The following is a 23,462-nucleotide window of genomic DNA, read 5'->3' as shown; positions in this document are numbered from 1 at the left end:
AAACCTCAGAAGGTAATCAGCAATACGAAAAGTGCATCAGAAATATCCACTAAGGGAGGGCACTAAAATAGGCTCGTTCCTCTCTACAGAATACAATTAATACTTTATGGCGTTAAACATCACAGGCACACACGGTTCTTATGTGTATATATATACACACACACGTGTACGTGTGTGTGTGTGTGTGTGTATATATATATATATATATATATATATATATATATATATATATATATATATATATATATATATATATATATATATATATATATATATATATATATATATACATATATATATATATATATATATATATATATATATCCTGTAGAATTCCTTCACTTTTGGCAGTAGAAATACACGCCTGAGTGGGGACAACCTAGGTCTTTGGCTCAATTAAACTTTGGGCTTATCATCCCAATAGTAAAGTGGCATCTTCCATTTGCATTGTTTGTGCACTAAGCATATCATTGGATTTAAAAGAACTTGAGGAGAATTACATTGCTGCATGAGTGAAAGACAAAAGCATTGGCACTTCTCTTAAGTTTTGCATGTTACCTTTCAGCTCCACCTAGTGGAACCTGGCCCCCTCTGCACAGATAAACACAGCTTGAACTCAATGCCTTCAATGAGACATGGAAACCACAATGGGACAGTTCTTGATGTGGGATTTGGTATAAGAACCGACGGTTCAACCTGATTGCAGCAGCAGGGAGAGGCAACTGTTTTTCAAACCTGCTGTATCCTGAGAAGAAACTATGCCAATATGTGTGTAACGATGCAGAGAGCAAAGTTCTCTTTAGCAAATGTGCTCATGTGCAAGGTTTGCAGTCCAGAGATAATCCAAAAATCGGGCATCAAGATAGGACGCCGGCCGGGGTGGGGAAGGGGTCGGAGGGGTCTGAAGACGCAAAAGTCAAAAGTTCAGAGCTTCAACAGGGCCCCCCTGGTCTTTTCACTGGATGAAGAGGACGTCGCTCTCCTTCAGGCCGAAGCGGGTCTTGAACTTGTCAAAAAGGCACTGCAGGGACCTGATGTACATTGCGTGGTACAGGTCCACCATCTCATCAGTTGGATCCTCAATTTTTGGCACTGTGATTGGCTCTCCAACTATAATAAGAACAGGAGAGAGGGTTAAACAAAGAGCTGATCAAACAAACTTTTTTTTGAAGTTTAACCATTAAACCATTGTGCTAGTTGGACGAAGCAAATTCGCTAACTATACTAAAAAAGCTGAATATTGTTGATGTTTTTACCGATAACCCGAATCTGTGTCTACGGCAATCGCTCTAAACAAACATTAGCTTGAACCAACTTGCCTATGGTGGTGATAGGATTGCCATAAGGTACCATGCCCCAGGAGTTGCCGAAGAACAGGCCACATCCATGGAAGAGGCATGGGGCAAAGCCGAAGATCTTCTGCAGCTTCTTTTGAAAGGTGCGCCCGAAGGTCCCCTCCTCAAAGATCACCTGCTTGTAGGCATCGTTCTCTCCAAAGGAATACACTGGAACCAGGTCGGACCTGAGGAAAAACAGGAGGTAACTCAACAAACTGTCCCCGAAATGTTGACCGGCAAAAGCAAGATGTTTCTAGATTTTAAACATCTAAAATCAGCAACAATATAAAAGGAAACAAGTCAAATATATACAACAAGTATCTACTGGTGGAGACATAACAGAAGCAGAAATAGAATAGGAGTAGAACGGAATTAGCAAGATAGCTAACAAGCCGATTGTCCGCTAGCTAGCTACCTACCTACCTAGCTAGCTACCTAGCTAGCTAGCTAGCTACCTAGCTAGCTACCTAGCTAGCTTATTCTTTTCACCATGTTTTTCTGGTTACAGAAAAATATGTCACTCATCTAGTGATAGCAATTCTATTTTATTTTTGATGTGCAGAACAATATAAAAAAGTGAAACAATAAAAAAAGTTCAGATGAAGAAAAAAACTCACAGAAAGCCCATTAAATAAAACATTCCCCAGGCTAAAAATAAATGTTGCAAACTTGTTTATATAACTATATACCGAAATGATATGCCACGATATTTGTATTATTATATTACAGTCATATCTCTTGAGCCAATGGATTTGAAAACACTCGAAGACTCACAATTATTTAAAACTGAACGACTCTGTTTTATTTACGCGTCTCTACGTCACAGACTGTTCACTTCAGTTGGCAGACAAGAACTAAAACATCCATACAGGAGTTTACTTGTGTTATGCAATGATAATTATTATTATTAATCAGTAGGTCATGATAGGCAGACTGCTGTAGTTTCCTTTTGTAAAATCACAGACATTTCTCATTTGAGTGTGGGTCTATATATTTAGCTTCACTATTGGTGAACAGCTATGCTTTTGCCTTGCCAGTTATAAAAGGCTTTTTGTAATACGGAAATGTTCTGGATAGGTATTAAATTTAAGCTTGATCTGTAACGAGAGAGAGAGAGATTGGGAATTTTTCACAATATTTGAGGATGTTTTTCAAGCTTTTCCATTAATCAATCAATGCATGGCGAACTGCCGTGTACTGTACGGCTGTTAACCTCTTTGGTTTTGGACTCTTTGAAGAACGACACCCTCATCACAAGGTTACAGACTTCTGTTAGCTGTGATTTTTATCTTCTCACGAATGAGTATGGCCTGAAATTATGAAACTATCCCAGATTTTACAGGCGATAAGAAAGAAAATGTCCCAAAAAGAGACGTAATTTTGGGGCAGAAAATTGATTCATAGTAACCAAAATAGGAATTTGTGATTGCAAACCTTCAAAATTGCACTTTTTCAACTGGTTTTAACATCAGCGCGATCATATAAGCATCCAAACCAAACCGTAAAAGCTCCAGAAAATGAACCCAAAGTGACCTTAGTTCACAGCCCAGGCTTATTTTCAGTTATGAATGAAACTTTGCATAACTGAATGTCTCTTTTAGCAAGCTCTAAGCTCCTTTTGACTCGGTGTACCCTGTGATAAGCCACAGCCATATAATCAGGCTTGTTTGGGTTAAGGAGACACAAACCGGACCCGCTTTCCTTTTTGGTTCAGTTTGTTATAGAGATTAATGCATGGCTGAACCCTTCCAAAAGGGCACCGTATGCCATAAGCAGCTCCGGGCTTCATGATGGACAACACCGCACATTCATAAAAGATATGGTGATACTTTCTATGAGGTCATGTTGACCATCTTGTGAGTAATAATCTATGTGGTCATTCATTCCAATGAGTCACCGCAGCCCTCAGAAGGGCATCTTTTCCTGTTTAAATCAGCTTTGGTCAAGGCTGTGTTAAGTCACGGTGAGCGCACATGTCCTTGTCTGCGGGGTGTTGTGCAGCCAGCTCACCCCTTCTGCAGGGCCAGCCTCACAAAGCCTTTACGGTTCTTCAGGGTGACGATGTTCATGCCCGGGGCGCACTGCAGAGACTCCGACGCTCCTCCGACAACGATGACCACAGCATTTCCCGTCCCGTTGCGCGACAGCAGGTAGTCGATGGAGTTCCTGTTCACCGGACAGATACCTGAGGGACAAAAACATTTAAATTTGATGTGAAAAGATGATTAAAGAAGCACTGCACAACAGGAAAAAAAACTGACATATTAAGTCTGTTAACATCTTCTTAGACCTATTAGATCTAGTCAATTACTGGCTGCAAAAATTGTAATGCTCAGTCTTTATAGACTCCGCCTCATTGTACTTAATGCAATGTATGTAAAATAAAAAAAGCTGATCTACAGCAGCGGCAAAAGAAAAAAAAAAAAACACCTCAAAACAATATTACACAACAAACATAAGTTACAAAGCGTGTTCGATGAGGGCCATTTAGCGATGAAGCCTTCTGAAACAACATGTACAATGACCTATAGTACCCAAAGGGAGTATGTACAGTATCTGTGGGTTAAGCTGAACAGCAAACAGCCCTTCAGAACAGGACAGTTAAAGCTTTATCAATCAGTGGAATCAGCAGATCCAGGCAAACAGAAGCAATTTCAGCTGTGCAACAGGACAAAGGTCCGCTCTTACAGATACAGCTATTGGATTTTTCAAGAACTCAGACGAGCCTCCGTGGCTCCTTGTCGCCTCACCTCCAGACATCAGGTAGTCTCGAAGGACGGGCAAACGAAAGTTTCCCGCCAGGGTTGCCAGGGAGGGCTTGATGCCCGGGAATTTCTTGGTGAAGCCCGTAGCCTCGGTCCCGAAGTTGCAGAAAGCGCCGAAACAGAGGATGCCGTGCGGGTGGTAGCCGAAGATGTAGTTCCGGCTGGGCAGCAGGTTGTGGGTTTTAATTAGCTGCAGGACAATAGCACAAAGAGGACCAGTGTGAGGCTGATTTCCACACTGCTAGACTGGGAACATCTGATAGAAAAAAATGTCATCTTAGTGACCAGTATGGCTTAAGGGCTCGAGAACAGAAGCTGTGTACCAGTTCCACACTAAATACGTATAATACACGTTATAAAATGCAGTCTAATCTTAAGCCTGGTGTTTTACCCCGTCTGGTTCAACCTTCGCTGCAACCAACGATTACTTTTATTTTGGATTAATCTGTCAAGTATTTTCTCTATTTATCAATTGCTTTGTCAATTAAATGTAAAACAATAGTGAAAAATGCTTAAATATTACATTTACAATGTTTTGAACCTCCCTATCTGGGAAGCTGGAACCAGAGACTGTCATTTATTTCTAATTGAAAAATTACATTAACGATAAATAGATTAACGACACAGTTGCCAACCAATCTTGTCGATCGTCTGATCAATTCGTTCTCTGAAGTACGATCAAAATGTGAGGTTTAAATTGGCAGTGACAGTGGAAAAGAAATTTAAATGATTTCTGTTTGCATCTACACCTGATTCACCACCATCCACTGTCTGTCTGTCACTATGCCACCTTGGTGCAGTGTCGTATAACAATCAGACTTTTCCCATTCTCAGGACAGCTTACAACAAGTATGTAGGATGAATTTGTGATACAGCTCATGTTTTTAGTACAAAGAGGACATCCTTATCAGATCGAACCCGACATGACCCTCCTCTGTCTGCTCGAGTGCAGTCACAAAATAATGGCCTTCTCCACATGTTGTTCACGTATATCATATTAGCAGCAACACACTTTACACACAATATTATTTTAAACTCTTGGTTTCATGTTGAACTTGAAACATTTTGTAATCTCGTAGGAAACTATAACTGTGCTCTGATCTGCACTGCAGACTTGATTCCATCACCGTGTGTACACAAAGCTCCCTTTGTCGCTGGTCAAACACAACCGTTGCGTCACCACATTAGCAAAGGAGATCACATTCGAGATCTCCATAGTACCGCAGGACTCCACCTGGCTGGCATGGCAGATGTAGAAGGACTACAGGTGGACCAAAGGAGATGTGACCAGCATTTAAAAGCAAATTGTACATTTTGCGAAAATAAGTTTTTGTCATACTTGCTCAAACTCAAACGAAAGCTCACTCTAAATTGATAGAGATATAAAAGTACATGAGACAAAAAAAATAAAATCTATCCTCCTCTTGGTGTTTTTTCCACTGATGATATGTCTAATGATGTCAGTTTGAGCAAATATGAAAAAAAGGTTTTACATTAAAATGTCCAACACCTTATAAAATGAGAGGAAACCATAATGAGATGGAGGCTACAGATTATCTGGTTACTGCACAGAAGCACGAGTATCAAAGCAAAGCTTTTGTTTGCAGTGCTGAGGCAGACGTTGATGTAACACTCAAACCTTCTTACAGTGCTCACTTTGATTTTGAGGCTGGTTTGGACCTTGACCAGTTGGCTTCCAACTCATATTAATAATAGTCCTACGTTCATGAGCAATAGAGAACCCTTGCCCTCCAATCAATTGATGACCGTCAGATATATTCTGCTTATTTTGAGCTACGAGACAGTGCGTAACCGACTTTTTCAACTCTGCTCCAAGAAGTAAACATTCACCACACTCTCAGGTCATGTCAGTAGCTAATCAGCAAAAAAAACTACAACATCAGCCAACTTATGTCTTGTGGCGATATTGGGATTTAAACAAGAGACGTGTGAAGAGTCAGCTGGCATCAAAGATGAAATGAGCAAAGAGTGGGACTTCCACTGGAGTTAGACACCCCCGTACAGTAGAGATCAACACTAATACTATGAAACCGAGCCAGTAGGTGATGGTGCGTGAAAGCTGTGTTTCATGAGCATTCTGAGCAGTGGGGAGCCAACAAAAGCTAATTCAGCATCAGGGAGGAACTGATTGAAAAAACTCAACTTTTCTTTCGTTGTTGTCTATAAAATGCCACAAAATACTGAAAAATTGCCATCCCATTATCTCCATGTCCTAGGAGACATCATCAAATGTAAACAGAGTTTACAATGATACGAAAAAGAAAAGAAGCAGATCATCTTACTGGAGGAGCTGGAATCAGATACAATTTGGTTTAAGAACGATAATCAAAATAGTTGAGTCCACTAATCAATAAATCAACTAACTGTTGCAGCTCTCGGCTGTACAAGAGTGATGATTCCATAAAATCCCATGACAGCTCGCCGAGTCATTCAGGACTCAGGACAGTTTAGTCTTGCCCAGTTATGGTTACAGTGTGTTTGCGATAATCAGCGTTGTCCTAAAAGATGCTGTGGGGAGTACCTGAAGGCCAAACAAGCTTCCCACTGCTCCTTGGCCTATCAGGTAGGACAAAGTCTAAAACTCCCGACCGACGCCCTCATCACAATCACCGCGGGACAAGGAACAGCATGGAGCCGACAGCCGATACCCCATCCGCCCCTGATAAGATAATCTCCATTGTCAAACCTGTGCTTGACTGGAGATCGATGAACTGGCTAAATCGTACAATACTGAAGCTCCGAGTCTTGAGAACTTTTTGTGTGATGACGCGAACCGCTTTCATGGTTCATCTCCCTACTGGTCGCAATCCTGACGTCTCCATTGCTCGACTGTTCCCTTGAGTTGGATGAATTTACCGACGGCACAACAAGAATCTGCCAAATGTACCCACCCTGATTGGGAAGTAGTCTCGGAAATATGTCCACACCGTCCAGTTTCTCACCCAAGAGGACCTCCGGCCACCTGAGGAGGACATTGCAGATTAGAACTCACTTCATTGCATCAAATATACAGCCGCAAGCAACAATTATTTTCATGAGCAATTTAGCCATTAATACTTTTTTTTTTACTATTGTATTGAAAAGGCAGGGTAGGTAATGTTCCTAAAAAGTGTTGCAGACTTTCTCGCTGGATTTAGCGACTTCAGGAGCTACTTTCACTGGAAACATAATAATGTTTGACCGGCATATGTTTACCATGTTACCCGTCTCAGTTTGCTGATTAGCACTGAATCATAAAGTACAGTTCAGTCATGTGCTGTCGCGGTATTTTTCTTGAAACCTTTATCTTTCCGTGTAATATTTCTACACCCGTAAAACACAATGCATCATCCAGTACATTTTTCAGCTCACTTCAGTTCAGATACCAAGTACCGGTCCAAAACCAGTGTTTGATTAATAAGCTTAATATAATCAAGCTGTGTGGAAGGGACCAAGGCAACATCCGGCTTGACTTGTTTATGTCCTTAGATATACATTTACGGAATTTTTATATAAATTGCACTACAGCAACTCGATAGAAAACCTAAAAAATTACAATTCAAGTGTACACCTTTTTAATGCGGTAAGAAATAGGTCAACTTAACACAATAATTAAAATTCTAGTATGTAATGTATATAGTATATAAACATAGAAATTGATTCGATAGATCGGCCCCATTATCACCGATATCCGGTCTAGCTATAATATCTACCCCAATATCGATAAAATTGGACCATTATGCAACAGTGATTTTTTTGATTGACAGCTTTTAATGTCTCGCCTTGTTTCGGGGTGTTCCAGTCAACGATGAGCCAGGCGGTGTAAATGGCAGATATAAGCCAGCAGTCAGTGCAGAACATGTAGATCAGCAGCACAGTGCAGGCAGCACCTGGAGGGAGAGAGGAGAGACGGCACATGACCAGGGATGAAACTAAATCGTAGGCTAAACGAAAGCTAAAATATTCTGCTGAAGGCTGAGAGAGCAGTGTATGCTGCAGCTCAGCGAGTCGACCTCCTCCTCGTGAGACTAATGAGACTATAAGCTCAATCTTCCAGCTTTCTTTTGCTTTTCTCGCGGCTTAAGCGGAAAAGGCACACACACACTCACTTACCCAGGGCCAAGAAGCTGATGACCCACTGCAGCACAGAGATGACCTGCAGATGTTTCTCCATCTTGGATCTGCAGGGCCAAAACGCCACGGACAGGTCCTGCAGCGCAGAGAGGGTGCTGCAGCCGGTGCCTGGAGGCAAAAGATGACAAATGAAAAGGAGAGTTTTATCAAAAACTGTCAAATGTCCATGCGGGTGGATTATTGAAGGCACGGTAACGGACGCTTAAATAGATGAGGTAGAGAAGCGTCGACAAGATGCAGCATCACTTTTATACTCCTGGTTTGAGCTCAACAAAACCCAAAAGGTGGATGTCACACAAAACAACCGAGCAGCCCTACATTGTCAAACTTTTGAGCCTCAACTACTCACCAGCTCTTTTCAGTCACCAGCCTGTGAAGACAAGGCCATGCAGCTACGTGTGAGGAAGACCACGAGCACAAAGCATAAGGACACATTCAGAGCCTCCGGAGCAAGTCAAGCTCGAACCACTGAGAGCCAATTAGAAGAAGATCCCACTGCAGGACAACACGGCCGTCTACTCTCTAATCCCATCTGTGCACACTGAAAATAACCCAGCCGCTGGTAATGCCTTTAAACTATGATGCTATGACGGCTTAAAGAATCAGTGCCAGGAGAGGGACGGACACTCGGTCGTCGGGACGCAGCCGGTGACCGGTTCATGGCTGAATGTGCCCACTTACAGTATGTGCTCTCTGAGTCCGGCTGGGAGCCAGATCAAACTGGTCAGCATGCAGAGTTACACACACACTATCAGATGAAGCAAGGGGGACCATGTGCTCATGGGTGGATTACTAAACGGGCCCACCAGGCACAGGCCCAGGGGTCCAAGGTGTTAGGGGGCCCCCTGGCCTTCGCTTGGAAAATGTCACTCGAAGAGACACATGGCAACCAGAAAGAGACTCAAAATGACCAGAAAGAGACACAAAACAACTGCAAAGACACAGAAAATAACTACAAAAAGGGCAAAACAACCACAAAGAGACACAAAATGACCACAAAGACACAAACCACTTCAACGAGAGGCAAAATGACGACAATCTAAGGCGAAACGACTACAAAGAGACGAAAAGAAAAAAGGGGCGAAACAGCCCCAATGAAACATAAAAACACCACAAAAAGACACAAACAACTGCAAAGCGACACACAAGAACGACAAAAAGGGGAAAAATAACCACAAAGAGACACAAAACGACCTAAAGAAAGACAAAAAATGACCACAAACTACTTCAAAGAGACGCAAAATTACTACAATCTAACATGAAACGACTACAAAGAGACAAAAAAGGGGCAAAACAACCACAAAAAGAGGCTTAACAACTTGACAGCCTACGTGTCTTGCTCCTGTATAGGAGAGGCGGTGGGGCCCCTGTCCATGCCGTGGGGCCCTTCGTCTCATAATCAGCTCATGCATGTGATTGTCGACAAAAACACCCTGTTTCTTTAAATGTTCAGCTCAACAGATCTGCTACTGCACTCATAGTATAAGATATAAGACTAATTTCCAGCTGCTGAGTCGACTTAAGGAGGAGTTCACATTCTTTAAATCCCGACATGCCCACATATACAATGAAAGAGCTTTTGGTCGTTGTAATTGGTAATTGTGTCAACTTTCCCATACAGGCCATGAATAAATCCATTCCTAAAACCATTTAAATTAAACCTATAAGCAACAGAATCCTTTAGACTTTGTGTCGCTTTAGCAGAACCGCCTTCCCAATTAAAACATCAGTTATTTTCACTGGAGAAATAACTTGGACTTTCACATTTCAAACTTCATGAAGCCTCCTAACATTCTAAATACATTCTAAATATATTCTAAACTACTGAAACATGGGTTGCACATACATATGGTTGTTTGTTGGAAGCAGCAGCATTGAGAGACACAAGTCAAACATTGAGATGATGACATTCAGTAGTAAAACTTTTTTAATCTCCTTTATTGTCACCTGGTATGTCTTTATGGATCCTACTTTTAAAAAGTTTTTTTTTATGATGGTTTCCCATTAAAAAAAGTGATAATAATAATAAAGGTATTTTAAAATAATAGTTTGGTGTGTATGTGTGCATCTTCACACATAATAAAACATGACAGGTTTGTGTGCGTGTGTGTAGGTGGGTGTGTAGGTGTGTGTTTAAGTGTGTGTGTATGTGTTTCATGTCGCACTGACTCTTTCTAAATTAGTTTAGTGTTTTTCTCAGTAGCCCACCTTGTTGCGCCGCTCGAAGCCAGACAGCCGGCTTACCTTTAAGGACACCAGAGTAAGCATCAAAAATGGTCTTCATGGCTGAGCCTTCTTGGATGGAGAGAGAGGCAAAAAAAAAAAAAAAAACTCAAGATGTTTAGCTCGCTGTCAGCATGGTACAAGTCCGACCCTACGGCTCCCCTGACACGGCTGCCTCCAACTGCGGCGCGCAGACGCGCCGAGCCGGCATTTAATCAGCGCAGGGAGGAGCAAGCGGAGACGGGCACGAGGGAGAGAGGAGAGTATCGATAATGTTGGAGAGGGAGCCTGGACGTGAGGAGTCTGCCACCTCCCAACTCCTGTACAGCAACTCGCAAGGCCTACAGGTGGGAACGAGTAGTGCTGCTGCGTCTCTCTCTCTCCCTCTCTCACACACTCTCTCTCTCACACACACACACTCACTCTTACTCTCCTCTCTCTCTGTGTGTGTGTGTTTCTCTCTCTCTGTCTCACTGTATTTATTGGGGCAGTCACGTGGCTCAGCTGTGAAAAAACACCCAGCATGTATTGACCATTGATCCTTCCTCCCCTATGTCTCAAGCCTGGGTCTTTTCGGGGTTGGATGAGCCAGATAGATGTGTGCTTCATAAATGCCACTGTTCCAGTGTGATATATTCTTCTGAACGCGCTCTGACGAGTCAGCTTTTTTTTCTTTTCCTGATTTGATGTATTTAACAATAAGAATAATGTGTGTGTCCCACTCTGCGATACTTGTATCTGATGGGAGAAAACCATGTCATGATCTACCCGTGGGCTTGTCCAGATGTAAAAAAAGTGAAAGTCCAAATACCTGAGAGCCTCCAGGTCCAGGCTTCTGACAGGGACTGAGTCTACCAGCTGGTACCGTACAGAGACTCACCAAAACCAAGAGGACGCCAAGTTGGAATATATGGTGGAGTGAAAAGTGTCCCATTTCTCTCTGAAATGTAGTGAAGTAGAATATGAAAAAGAAAGTACAAGTACCTCCAAACTGAACTTCAGCACTTGAAGTTAGTTGCTTTCTTCCACTGGTTATGATCATCACCATCGTAACCAATTTGCCTCAAGTCGTATTAAATCAAGTCCCAGCTCTCAGTAGATCAGCTCTTAAATCTGCAGACACAGAAGTCACGCTGGTTCAGACAGGAGGCCAGAACCAATTTATCATCCTCCGCCCCCCAATACATTCCCCATTTGTGTCCTTGCCCCCTATCACTTTATCAAATACAATATTAAATTCTACTGGGAAAAAAAAAAAATCGTTGCACTTTGTATCGAATGAAGTTCATCCCTAAAACGTTGAACTGATAGCACATATCTGGTGGGACCGGGCCAAAGAAATGTAACTGCTTTTTGATGAAATCGGCCCCACAGTCCTTGACTGCTGTTGAGAAATGTCACCTTCTAACAATTTTGGGCAATCGGTGATATAACCATGCACATTTACATAATAGTCTCAGCAACCCACCTCTAACACCCTTCTGCCTTCTTCCTGTTATCTCGGGTTCAAACCGGTTATTTTGGCAAAGTCCCATTTTGTCGCGATGAGTTCAAGTCTAGTTTATGTTTCGTGCAACACCCCAATTAATCCAACCCGTTTACAGTTGTTGTTGTAGTGTTCCATATGCGTACAGCATACTGTATCTGAAGATACCAAATCATCTATAGATATGATTTTTATTGCCATGAAAGCTTACTTCCTGTTTTTGTCTTACTTAAGGACTCAATAAGCTGTCTTTTTGTTTGTCCGAGTACAACTTATAATTTGTTTAACCTTTCATACAAAAAAAGAATATCAAACCACTGCTGTGTACAGTTAATGTATATGATCTAATGACTTGGGGGTAGCGGAACTCCATATATGTTTTGTTTTTCCTTTCAGAAAAAGCCAAGATAAGATATGAGCCCAAAGGACTCTGTGAACACAGTGCCTTGATTATTTTGTACCTTGACCACCGTCTTGAAAAATAAGTCAATAATGTTGTTCCCCCGACAAAACAGTCACCCTTCACCTGAGAGGAATCTGAGATCAGACAAGTATCGACTGCGGAGCACTTCTGCCTAAACAGCAGACCCCAAATCACAATGACACTGCCAACATCAATGGCCAATGTCTTTAAAACGCAAAAACCTGGTGCATTGATAAATATGAATGTTAAGATTGCAGCTCTGTGGGATGTGAGACGTAAAGATATGACTTCCAGATTGGCCATTCTGTTCCAGTCCTGACACACCACACACACGTCACTAGTGACTGCTTTTTTTATTCTTAAATGTAATATTTCCCCAATTCGTTCTGTCTGCATCACAGTACTGCCGCAAGGCATTTTCTTTGAGTCAGCATTTTAATCAGCCCGACACGCACACAAACACGCACACAAACACACACACACACACACACACATACAAACCTCGTCCAGACTGTGTGTTGAAAGGTCAAAACATTTGGAAATATCAGAATGCTGCCATCTCATATATAAGGTGTGTGCCAAAAGTTCACAGACGGTCTTATCATTTGGGAACCTGATCCAAAAGCAGGCAACTTTTAATGTGGAATTTAGAACTAATAAAACAATAAATGAGACGCGTATTAATGTCATTGAGCATGTTTCATGGTCCTACTTTATTTCATGCCAAGCAGACATCCAGTTATCTTAGCTTTAGCACAAAGACCGGGAAGAGTATAGCTCTAGAGGTGCTGGTAGGCAGATTTGGTCATGTTTGAACAGCAGTTCCCCCTTTAAGCCAACAGTCTTTGTGCCAAGCTAACCACTGTTCAATGTTGCTTCATATTTGCCGCACAAACTTATCTGTAGTTTACATATGAAGCCAGAGGCAGGAGATGGTTAGCTTAGTTTACCTTAAAAAACTAGGGAATAGCTAGCCTGGTTCTGTCCCAACAGTAATCTACTTACCAGTAGCTCTAAAGTTCACAAATTAAGTTTTCGACAATAAGCTGTAGCTGTGTTTTACAGTGAGTTATGTGCCAGACTATTTCTCGATCTGAATTTCCAGAATCTCTGCCAGGCTAACTGCTTTCAGTGCTAAGCTAAGCTAACAGCCTCCGGCTGCTAGTTTCATGTGTAAGATATGGTTGAGCAACCTTTTCAAGCAGCATTTTACTCCAGCAACTAGTTTTAACAACTAGTTTGTTGGTTCCAAACCAGGGGTCACGTCCCCTCCAAAGAGTCACATGATAAATTGGGTGATTAATGCGAAAAAAATAAGTTCTGCACTATACACTTTTATACACGTTTGGGCTTCTCTCTAATCTTTGTGTGGTGCTTTATTGAATCCTGGATCATTCGACCACTTTTAGCCTCATACTGTTATGGAAATGATACCAGGAGAGACGTTGAGCGGGGACATTTCTGTTTGATTGAACTGCTAACGACTCATAAAGAAATGTGACAAAAACAGCTTTTATGTTAAGTGTTCACAACCTGAAGCTATAAAGTACAGCAGAAAATGGAAATACTTAAGTAAAGTACAAGAAAGTAAAATTGTACTTTAAACTATTCCTTAAATCTTTCAAAGGGCATATAGTAGAAAAAGAAGAGAGACAATTCAGATGAGTACTGTATAAAATATTTTTATTTTCCCTGTTTGTATCAGATACCAAACCCTAAAATCATTGGTGTTTTATGACTGTGTCTCCCATATGATGTTGCAACCCAAATGCAACCTCTGGCTCTGTTTGAGAAAGTATCAAGTCTTGCACAAAGGCCCAAACCCCAGACTGATGCACCACTGGGAGATGGTGATGAAAACGTGTGCCACCAGTGCTGCCTCTGAACCATTTCCCACACTGCCCTGGCAAGCGACAGCAGTCTGAATGAACAGCGATGTCTCAGTTATGGATGCATAAGCGTGTCGACTGTGGTTGCTTTTCTCTCATATGGCCGTTGAACGCTCCATTATATAAATATATATTTCTCATTAATTAACAGTAGGAAAGCCAATCAATTCTCCGAGCCTGCAGCACCAGAGCTTCACAAATAAATATGCATCCGCATCCACTCCGCCATCGGTCCAGTTTAAACAAAGCTCAGGTGTGTGTCCTTGTCCACTCCGTAGTTGGCTTTGTGCTCCTCAAACAGATTGCTGAGCTCGTCCATGTACAGCTCGTGGAGGGCATCGAGTTCCTCTGTCGATGGCTTCTCATTCCTCTCTACCCTAATTGGCCGCCCGACTGCAGGGAAGACACAAGGTGAAGTACAACACACACACACACAGTCAGTGTACTTTACAGTTTGTAATATTGTTTGATGCTGTTTATCTAAAACCTTCGATCTGACTGCTATCACTTGTGTTCCCTCAAATAACTCTTAGCCAACTTGGTGGCATTAGATGCTTCTGCCAAAATCAACTGCAGGTTGGGAAATACACAAGCATATATAAATATAGCTGAGGTTGTCCCCTGCCAGACAAAGTTTAATGCACTGCCTCTTCTATTTGATATACTGCAGGTGCCTGATCGATACACTCACCTACTGTACTGATGGGTTTTCTGTAGGGCATGAGACCAAAGGAGTACTGGAAAATGCCACGTGCGTGGAAGAGAGGCAGGGAGATACCCATGATTCCTTGCAGCCGCTCCTGTAACCACCGAAGCCAGGTTCCTCTTTGGTTTCCCACTTGATCAAACACTTCATTTTCTCCAAAGGAGAAGACTGGCACCAGATGAGCACTGCAAAAAAGAAAGAAAAAAGGATTTGAATGAAAAGGTTGTTTTATTGATTAAGTATCATTGTCCCGTGACTACGTGCTTTCCCAGGAAATTCCACGCGATTGGCTTGAATAAGCCTCTGTCTCGAGATTCCACGCTCAAGCTGCAAGAAACCTAAAATAAATGGACACGATCCTCTTATCTCAAGTGATAAGACCTTGGAGAATTAGCTGTATTTAGCAGAAAACCTTCCTCATTCCCCCAAGGGCTCTCTGGTCTCACCCATGCTCCATCGCCATTTTGATGAAGCCTTTCTTTTCAGCCAATAGTAGAGTGAAGGTCCCGGGATGGGCATTGAGGGCCTCTGGGGCCCCGCCGACTGCTATCACCACAGCGTTACCGCCGCCTCTTTTGCTGAGCGGATAGCTGGCGCTCTTTTTGTCCGAAGGAATCAGACCTGCAGTGTTGTAACAGAAAATAAGAAGGAGTCAAAATGAGTCAAATAATACCTTCTATGCTATAAAGTAGAGTACATTTCTTTCTTGCTTAACTAAGGATGAAATCTTCACTATCCATCCATAGACTCAGTTGAATGTAAGAGGTAGTCGTATGGTCAATCTGATCTGAGTATGATTGAAAGGGCCGCACCTGCACACATGATGTAGTCTCTGAAGAACGGGGTTCTGAACCAAAGGGGCAACATGAGCATGTAGCTGGTGAGGCCAGGAAACAGCTGCCTGAAGCCTGTGGCGTGGGTGCAGAAGTTGGTAAAGGCTCCTGCCACCAGCACGCCATGGGGATGGAAGCCCAGGACGTAGTTGTGCCTGGGATCCAGGTCAGCCGTCTTCACCAGCTGGGCAAAGAAAAGAAAAGAGCGTTAACGTCTGTGCCTGAATATCGATCACAATCGTTTTTTAGAATATTGAAGTTGCGATCATGTGCTTCATCCTAAAAGAGGATGAAGCACATGTGTTGGCCCAGCTTGGCCCGTGGCAGCGCTCTGAACCCACTCGCATCCCTCCTGCCTGTGTGCAAACTGTCTCGAAGAATATTCAGAACCACAATACTGTAAAACACACATTTCAGAAGGAAATACTAGTGGATGAATATACCTCACCTCTGCTATAAAGAGAGTGATATGTATAGTGCACCTCTGACCTGTCTGTGTGGTTCTGTTTGGACTCTATGGACTTTTTTTTTAATCTAAAAGTATAAAGTAACTGCAGGTGTTGACCCTGGAACAGTACCAAACAGCATTTGTTTTTCCCTGGGCAGGAACTCCAAGAAGATGATTGAATGTTTACACTTTACACAGAGTTTTTTTTGTAATGTTTGGCAGGTAAGGCCATTCTAGTGTGTGTAGGACAAGCCGTCGGGCGTGCAATCAATCCTTGTAAATTGGATAACATTTCCCTGTCGAGTCAGAAATGATGGTTTCTTGATAATCAGCTGTAAAGGACTGTAGATAAGATACGCCACCTGTGGAGCGTTGTGTGCGTGTCTCCACCGGTCCCGAGCGGACAGGAAGGAGATAGCGAGAGGCGCTAAAGGTCACTGCCAAGATTCAAAAGTCGCTCGTTGTTGTGTGCTGCCGTTTGTTTTTTTTGCAGCTAGTGTTGTGCTCACTTATGTGGAAAAAAAATCAAATCTGCTCGCCTCACTGTTTGCATCTTTGTTTGGCCCTGCAGTTCTTATGGCAACATGCACAGCGCTTATCAGGGAGCCACGCTCTCTCTCCTCAGGGACAGGGAGGCAGCTTCAAAGAAGGGAACACCTCCTATAATGTTGATAATGTACTGAAAACATACTCATAATGTGTTAAAATCTGCTTATTGCACCGTATAATTATAGTCAGGAGTATTCATATTGCTTTACAAGAATGATCATGACATAATGAAGCAAGTTATGTTTACTTACGGTCAAGTATCATAATACTTCATAATTGCTGGCAGACACATTCCCATATTGTGATAGAGTATAATCTGTTTGTAATGCATTATGATAGGATTACAAGTCATTCATTGTTTGCTAAAAGTAAAAGTAAAATGATTATTAAATCTACGCAAAAGCATCAGACAAAAAGTTGTAAAATGTAATAAATAACAATGTAATGTAACAAATATGGGAATAATAAAACACTTTGATCCTTGCAAAGGAAATATCAGCCACTCGTTATGAAGTATTATGATATACATGACACTTCTAAGTCAATTTACAATGTTGATATTGTTATAAAACATGATTTATATTTACTACAGCTTATAACTAAATGATACCGCTCTAAACAGATAACGCATCATAAGTATACTCAGAATGCGTAAAGGTCCTTTTTTTTTAGGTACATTTTGAACCTTTAGATTGTTTTCCTTTACAGAGTCAGTCATTGGCCCTTAATGAGGAGGACCGCGGCTGTTTACTAACACTAGCACTGTCCGCTGTGACCAATCACAGAGGCCCCCTCCTCCTCTGTGTCGCTGCCATCCCTCCCAAGGACTTTGAGTTTTAGAGTGAGTAAAGAATCGTTTGTTTTCGTTGTAGATTTGGATCAAGACACAAACTTTTAGCTTCCAAAAATGCATAAAAAAACCTGGTGTGACCTTTTGGGAAATGGGCTTGTTCGCTTTCTTGCAGGGTATTCGCCCCTCTCACTGTGTCCTGTCTAAATGTGTGTTGCGTCATTCTGTTTGAACACATCAGCTGGTGAGCTCTCAGCCTGAGCTGGTGATGGTGTCTTTAGAAACGGTGGGCAGAGACGCACCAATTAAAGCTAATCGGGCCTTCTGGAGGACACTGCTTCTTTTCACCCGCACATTGACTCCTTGTCTCAGACTAAACGAAGCATACAGTCAGATGATGATTCACTTTGAACTGGATATGAGAGATCGGGCCAAACCGGGGCGCTTCACGAGTTCTCGATTGTTGGAAATGACTTGACAGTTATATTTGCTGGGAGAGAATTATCCAAAAGAAAACCAAAAAGTAGAAACTGTATTCTTTGTCTGAGATATCAAACACACACACGCTCTCTGACGAGAGACTGACACAATAGCAACCAAATAACTCACCTGGCTTGTCAACAACTTTGTTTACAGCGTCATAAAGCATGTAAACAGGGACTATTCAGTTTGCATGTCCTCCCCCACTGTCTCTGCTCAACATGTATTCTGTCGACCAGTTTGACTCATGCAAGTGTGGACAGAATATCAAAAAAATATCAAGAATATCAACAACAAAAAAGCTTATTATTCTGTGTTGTTATTGAGATTGTGTGACTCCTCTTTTGCAGTTAGCAGTGTTGCATAATGTTTTCAGCTGTAACTACTATTTGTCTTCCAGCCAACCATTTCTATGTCCATATATCAACTTTTTTACATATATCTTTTAAAATACTAAAAGACGGTATTATTATGATTTATTTCACTTAACTTATTGTTCTTGTTATTGTAGTATTATCACTTCTGTGCCGGTCTTCTCCTGACTTTTATTATTATATGGCGCTCTGTTTATGGTGCTCATTACTGTACCTTCCTTATCATACCTAGCGAGCCTCTGTTATTATTATTTTTTTCTTTTTAGGTTTTACTGCTCTTATTGTCCTTGTTTTTCCAGATGAAGATGTATGTAAAATAAAGTAATACAGTGATGATGAGAGTAGTAGGGGAATACATATTTCTATATTTAAAATAGATTACATTTCTGCATAAAATGATGCCGTCTAAACAAGTCTTCTACTGAATCGTATTCTCTGCTGTTATATCACACAGATGGCCAGAATCTGACTAGTTCAGCTAAACAGGCCGATACGGATCACTGCGTTATCTTTTATGGTTGCAAAGGGTAACTTGTGCAAACAGCGATATGACCCACTTAATGCTCAGAGACACAAATAAGTCTGAATATCTCACGAGGTGGGTTGCTTTTACCATTTGGATCTCGTTTTCTTTTTACGAGCCAACCTCACTTTGTCTGTTTCCAAACAATAAGTTAGAGGCTGCTGGAGTGTTGTTGTTGCTCTCTGTCTTATCAGCACAGTCCAAAGTATTAGTGGTGCCTGGGGGCAGGATGTAAACCCGTGGAACGAAGTGGATGTTGCCAACGGGTCTCCGGCTCTCTGTGAAGATAACATGCTCTGCAGTTATTTATCTTCTTTTTTTTATTATTAAAAAACCCAACGTCACGCACTACCGTTGACATTGATGATGATGTACTGGGCTTTTTAAGATCCAAAAGCTGGTCATGGGATGTACTTTAGATGACATGCACTACAGGTGTTTGACCACAAGAGGGACACAACAGGCTGCAAGACCAACCCTACAAACCAAGCAGGTTCTGAAGACACCTGTGCCACTGTCTCTACCCTAAATCCTTGTTCATGTGATTTATATGATTTCTTTACATTTCAGTGTGGAGGCTGGTTCACAGTTTACACACATGTATGAAACTGACTATCATCTATATGCAGTCCGAGTAACAGCCTTCTGTATTTCAACCATCAATGCCTCTGGAGTATTTCTGGTTTGCTGCAGCGTCTGTGTAAAATCACTCCAAGGAAATTGATCTGCAACAAGATTAAAGGAATGGAACAGTTTGGGAAAATATAAACTGACATTTGTCAAATGTTTGAGCAAGATGAATCGATTCAACGCTCTCATATCTGTCTGGTAAATATGAAGCTGGGGGGGGAAAGACTTCCTAGAAATGTCTCATCAGCCTGTGTCCATGGTCAAATTACATTCCCATTCAACTCAATGACACACAATGTATTTACTCCGGGATAACATTTGTTTTTGGTATCACAAATAATCTTTATCTGCAGAAGTCAGTGTCGGGAGGGAAGTTGGACTTGTATAGCACTTTTCTAGTCTTCTGACCACTCAAAGCGCTTTCACACTATTACTGATGGGCTAAGGTTCCACCTGCCTAGCGTTCACATTTATATTTATACACCGTAGGCACAGCTACAGGAGCACTTTTGGGGTTAAGTGTCTTAACTAGCGGAACCTGGGATCGAACCGCCGATCCTCTGATTGAAGGACTGCAGTTTAGTTGTCTGAGAACGTAATTTTGCGAGGCAACTCTAGGAAGTCACTACCCGGCCAAAACACAGTCCAGCTTCGTGCTGTGAACTAACCTTGACCCCATTAAACCTGTAACTACTGTAACAGAGCCGGGTTAGGTGTTTACACCTGCTTCCAGTCTTAATGCTAAGCTAAGTGTTTCTCCAGCATTGACTCCAGCAGCACATTTGATGAACAGATATGGGTATCAATCTACTCGTCTAACTGCCACCAAGGACATAGAACAAAGCATCAAACTATTCTGTCAAGTGACCAGGGATGTATGTGTTTGTTTTATAAAATGAAAATCATGAAATTGGACTTCACCTGGCTGTGCACCTTGTATGAACCTTAATCTTTGTCCTTTAGTAAAGTATTTTAGGACTCAAAAATAAGTCTAGTATTGACGGAGAAATTAAAATACATGAAGACAACAATACAGGTCTGCTCTTTAGGATTTAGGGAGGGTGTGTGTACACACGAGAGTACGTGACAGTACATGACCATAGGGAACACAGTGGTCCCGGGCATCGATTCATTTGCTTACGAAGACAGATAAGGGCTGCTGCTCGCATGTATGTAGATCGGAGATAAGATAAACGGAACTGGCAGAGCGAGATGTCCTGATGTCCTGCTCTCCGACCTGCAGAGGCAAAGACCTCTGCAGGTCGGAGAACAACGCTGTGCATAAACACTGATGCAACGTCAGACTCTCACCTTGATGGGGAAGTAATCCCGCATGTATTTCCATATTTTGAGGTTGCAAACCATGGACACTCTGCGGCCGCCATGTGTAGGGGTGTCGTAGTCAAAGAACCACCAGACGGTGTACAGCACACTGACCAGCCAGAAGCGGGTGAACAGCAGGTACAGGAACAGGAGGATGCAGGTGGGTGCTGAGGAGAGAGGACAGCAGGGTCATGAGCAGCAGCACTGAACACACAGTTAACACGTGTATTACATGTGCACCCTGATCCGGAACGCCAAATGCAAAAACACACTGTACAGGGTGTTACTAGATCATGTGTTTAGCAGGTTTTAGTCATTTTATGAATGGCTGACGTCTGCTCTGCATTAGCAGCATTCGGCTCTACTGGATGACGTCACGAGTGGGTTCGGCGGTTACATGCTAGCAAGGCCGTGCTGATGGTGTGATGTCAGTACAATGGTAGCCTTCATCCAACATCCATACATTTAAATGATCACTCGCATCAGGTGATGGTCTGGTCAGACCATCTGCAAGTATGTGTGTTAAAAAAGGGAAATGTGTTCTGTTTTTGTGGAATAAAAGGGGCATGAGTCCCCTCTCTTTGCCTATATGCATATAGATCAAGTTTTGGATTGGTCTTTGTTATTTCTATGGGAGCTCATGGCTTGTTTAAGGAGTTGTTTTTGAGATGACATTTTTGACATGATTGTATTAGAAGTTGTGGCGGGGGCGTGGTTGGGCTCAGCTGCAGGGGGAGGTGTGAGAAGTGGCTCAGGGAATGGTGCCGGGAAGAGGCCTAAATAGCCAAATTGTGTCTCTCCCTGATAAGCAGGAGTAGGGACGACGCCGCGAGGAAGGTCGGAGGCATCTGGCGTTCAATAAACCATTTGAGAACCTCCAATACAGTTGTGTGCTGGTCATTGTGCGGCTAATGAGAGCACATTACAGAAGTGTTCTCCTGTTGTCATGTTAGCATTTTTCATCTTGTGTGGCATAGATAGTTATCTGTTTTATGTTGTTTGTACGTCATTATCATTGATTGACACATTTATCAACAAGCTATATGACAAGCTGACTACACCGCACACACCTGGAGTCACCTGAACACCTCGTGTTGGATCACTTTGTCTTGTATGAGAAGAAATAGCATCCACTTTTAAGATAACTAATAGTCTTAAATGACATCCATTTTGAAATGTGACAGGACTGCGGAGGTATGTCAGGCAAACATTGTAGATATACAACAGCTGGTCTTTCAGAGCTAAACAAATACACTATAGGTGTGACAGGGCAATATTTAGGTGTGCTCTCTGCTCGGGTCATGTCCTGCTTAGCTCCTTCTTCCAGCTATCCAGCACTTCATGTCACTGTTTAGAACAGTCCTCTATCTCTCACATTCACTTACACTTTGCCAAAGAGCGGCCGGGCCAAGGTGTTCAACCAGCAACCATGAGGACACAAAGACTAACTGCACTGATGTGCACCGTCCAATCGGTTTCCAGGTGTTTCCAGCGGACGCCCGTGCAAACATGCACACTCACCCAGGCCGAGGAAGGAGTAGACCCACTGCAGCACCGCCGCCGTCTGCAGTCTCCGGGGCATGGGCACCTCCAAGGGGGCGAAAGCAATCTTCATGTCTTCCACGGGCAGAAGAGAGAGGAACCGAAGCGCTGCAGCCGGTGGCTGAAGAAGAAGAAGAAGGAGTGAAGTGGGTCCAAAGTTCGCCCTTCTTGCCTCTCCACCATCACCTCCTATTGACAGCCTTATCTCACTCTAAATGGGCTTTGATTTGTCAATGGCTATCTATATCTGACTTTTGACCTCGCAAGGAAGGCAAGTGCTCAAACACAGGACGGCATTCAGACATGAACAGCAACCAATAACTCAGTGGAAGAGGGAAATGGCCATTTTATGTTGCTCTTGCTCATGTGTTCAACCGCCATGCACTGTGTGGAAGTCAGTCGGTGCTTAGCATGTAACTGTGTGATGTATTAGTCAATGTATGGCTGTAAAGGCAGCCCCATCTGGTTGAGCAATCATGTAACTGCATCTCAGCGTGCAGATTGTGATAAAGGCCCGTAAAGGTGTGTAAAGCAGGCCCATCAGGTTTGTGCACAACACACTGGGGGCTAAAAGGTTATCCAAGGTGTTGAAGAAGGGTGGAAACAAGCAGACGGGATAGTGGAGGGAGCCACCCATGCCTCTCATCACCAATCAGCACACACTGAGATCTTCCAATCGGTTCCCCTCATTAGCTTTCGTCAGATTGACATTTGCCAGGGCCAATATGTCTGACTGCCACTCCATTTAGTTTTGCCCTTGGAATTGTTGATTTATTCAGGGGTTATCTTATTTTACTACCTCATTAACGTTTGATCTCTTCAGCGTGTCATTAAAACCGCCCAGAGCACAATCAACAGAGCATCAGTGATATCGGTGAGGTGAGGTGCCTGCGTAGAGCCCGAAGTATCTTTTGAAAAGACAAATCCCAGCAAGAGCCTGTTCAGCCCCTGCTGCCGCCTCGCAACCGGTACAGAAGTATCCGCTGCCGAGCCACCGGACTACAGA

At 42.6% G+C, this 23,462-nt stretch overlaps 2 protein-coding genes across 2 annotated transcripts; both read right to left on the bottom strand.

Moving 5' to 3' along the window:
• Positions 1 to 955: 955 nt before the first annotated feature.
• dgat2 (diacylglycerol O-acyltransferase 2) lies at positions 956 to 10,520 on the bottom strand (the record flags this gene model as incomplete). The annotated part of the gene is made up of 8 exons (XM_079214215.1): positions 956 to 1,110; positions 1,320 to 1,522; positions 3,348 to 3,522; positions 4,088 to 4,292; positions 7,015 to 7,085; positions 7,885 to 7,992; positions 8,216 to 8,344; positions 10,481 to 10,520. The coding sequence occupies 8 exons, from the start codon at positions 10,518 to 10,520 to the stop codon at positions 956 to 958; spliced, it is 1,086 nt and encodes a 361-aa protein (XP_079070341.1).
• A 3,976-nt stretch (positions 10,521 to 14,496) lies between these two features.
• mogat2 (monoacylglycerol O-acyltransferase 2) lies at positions 14,497 to 22,529 on the bottom strand (the record flags this gene model as incomplete). The annotated part of the gene is made up of 6 exons (XM_079214542.1): positions 14,497 to 14,651; positions 14,950 to 15,149; positions 15,411 to 15,585; positions 15,777 to 15,981; positions 20,903 to 21,081; positions 22,436 to 22,529. The coding sequence occupies 6 exons, from the start codon at positions 22,527 to 22,529 to the stop codon at positions 14,497 to 14,499; spliced, it is 1,008 nt and encodes a 335-aa protein (XP_079070668.1).
• Between the last annotated feature and the right edge of the window lie 933 nt (positions 22,530 to 23,462).

The sequence above is a fragment of the Taurulus bubalis genome (genome assembly GCF_910589615.1).
Source record: "Taurulus bubalis genome assembly, chromosome: 2".
NCBI classification, from domain to species: Eukaryota; Metazoa; Chordata; class Actinopteri; order Perciformes; family Cottidae; genus Taurulus; species Taurulus bubalis.
This window is presented reverse-complemented; position numbering and strand designations above follow the sequence as displayed.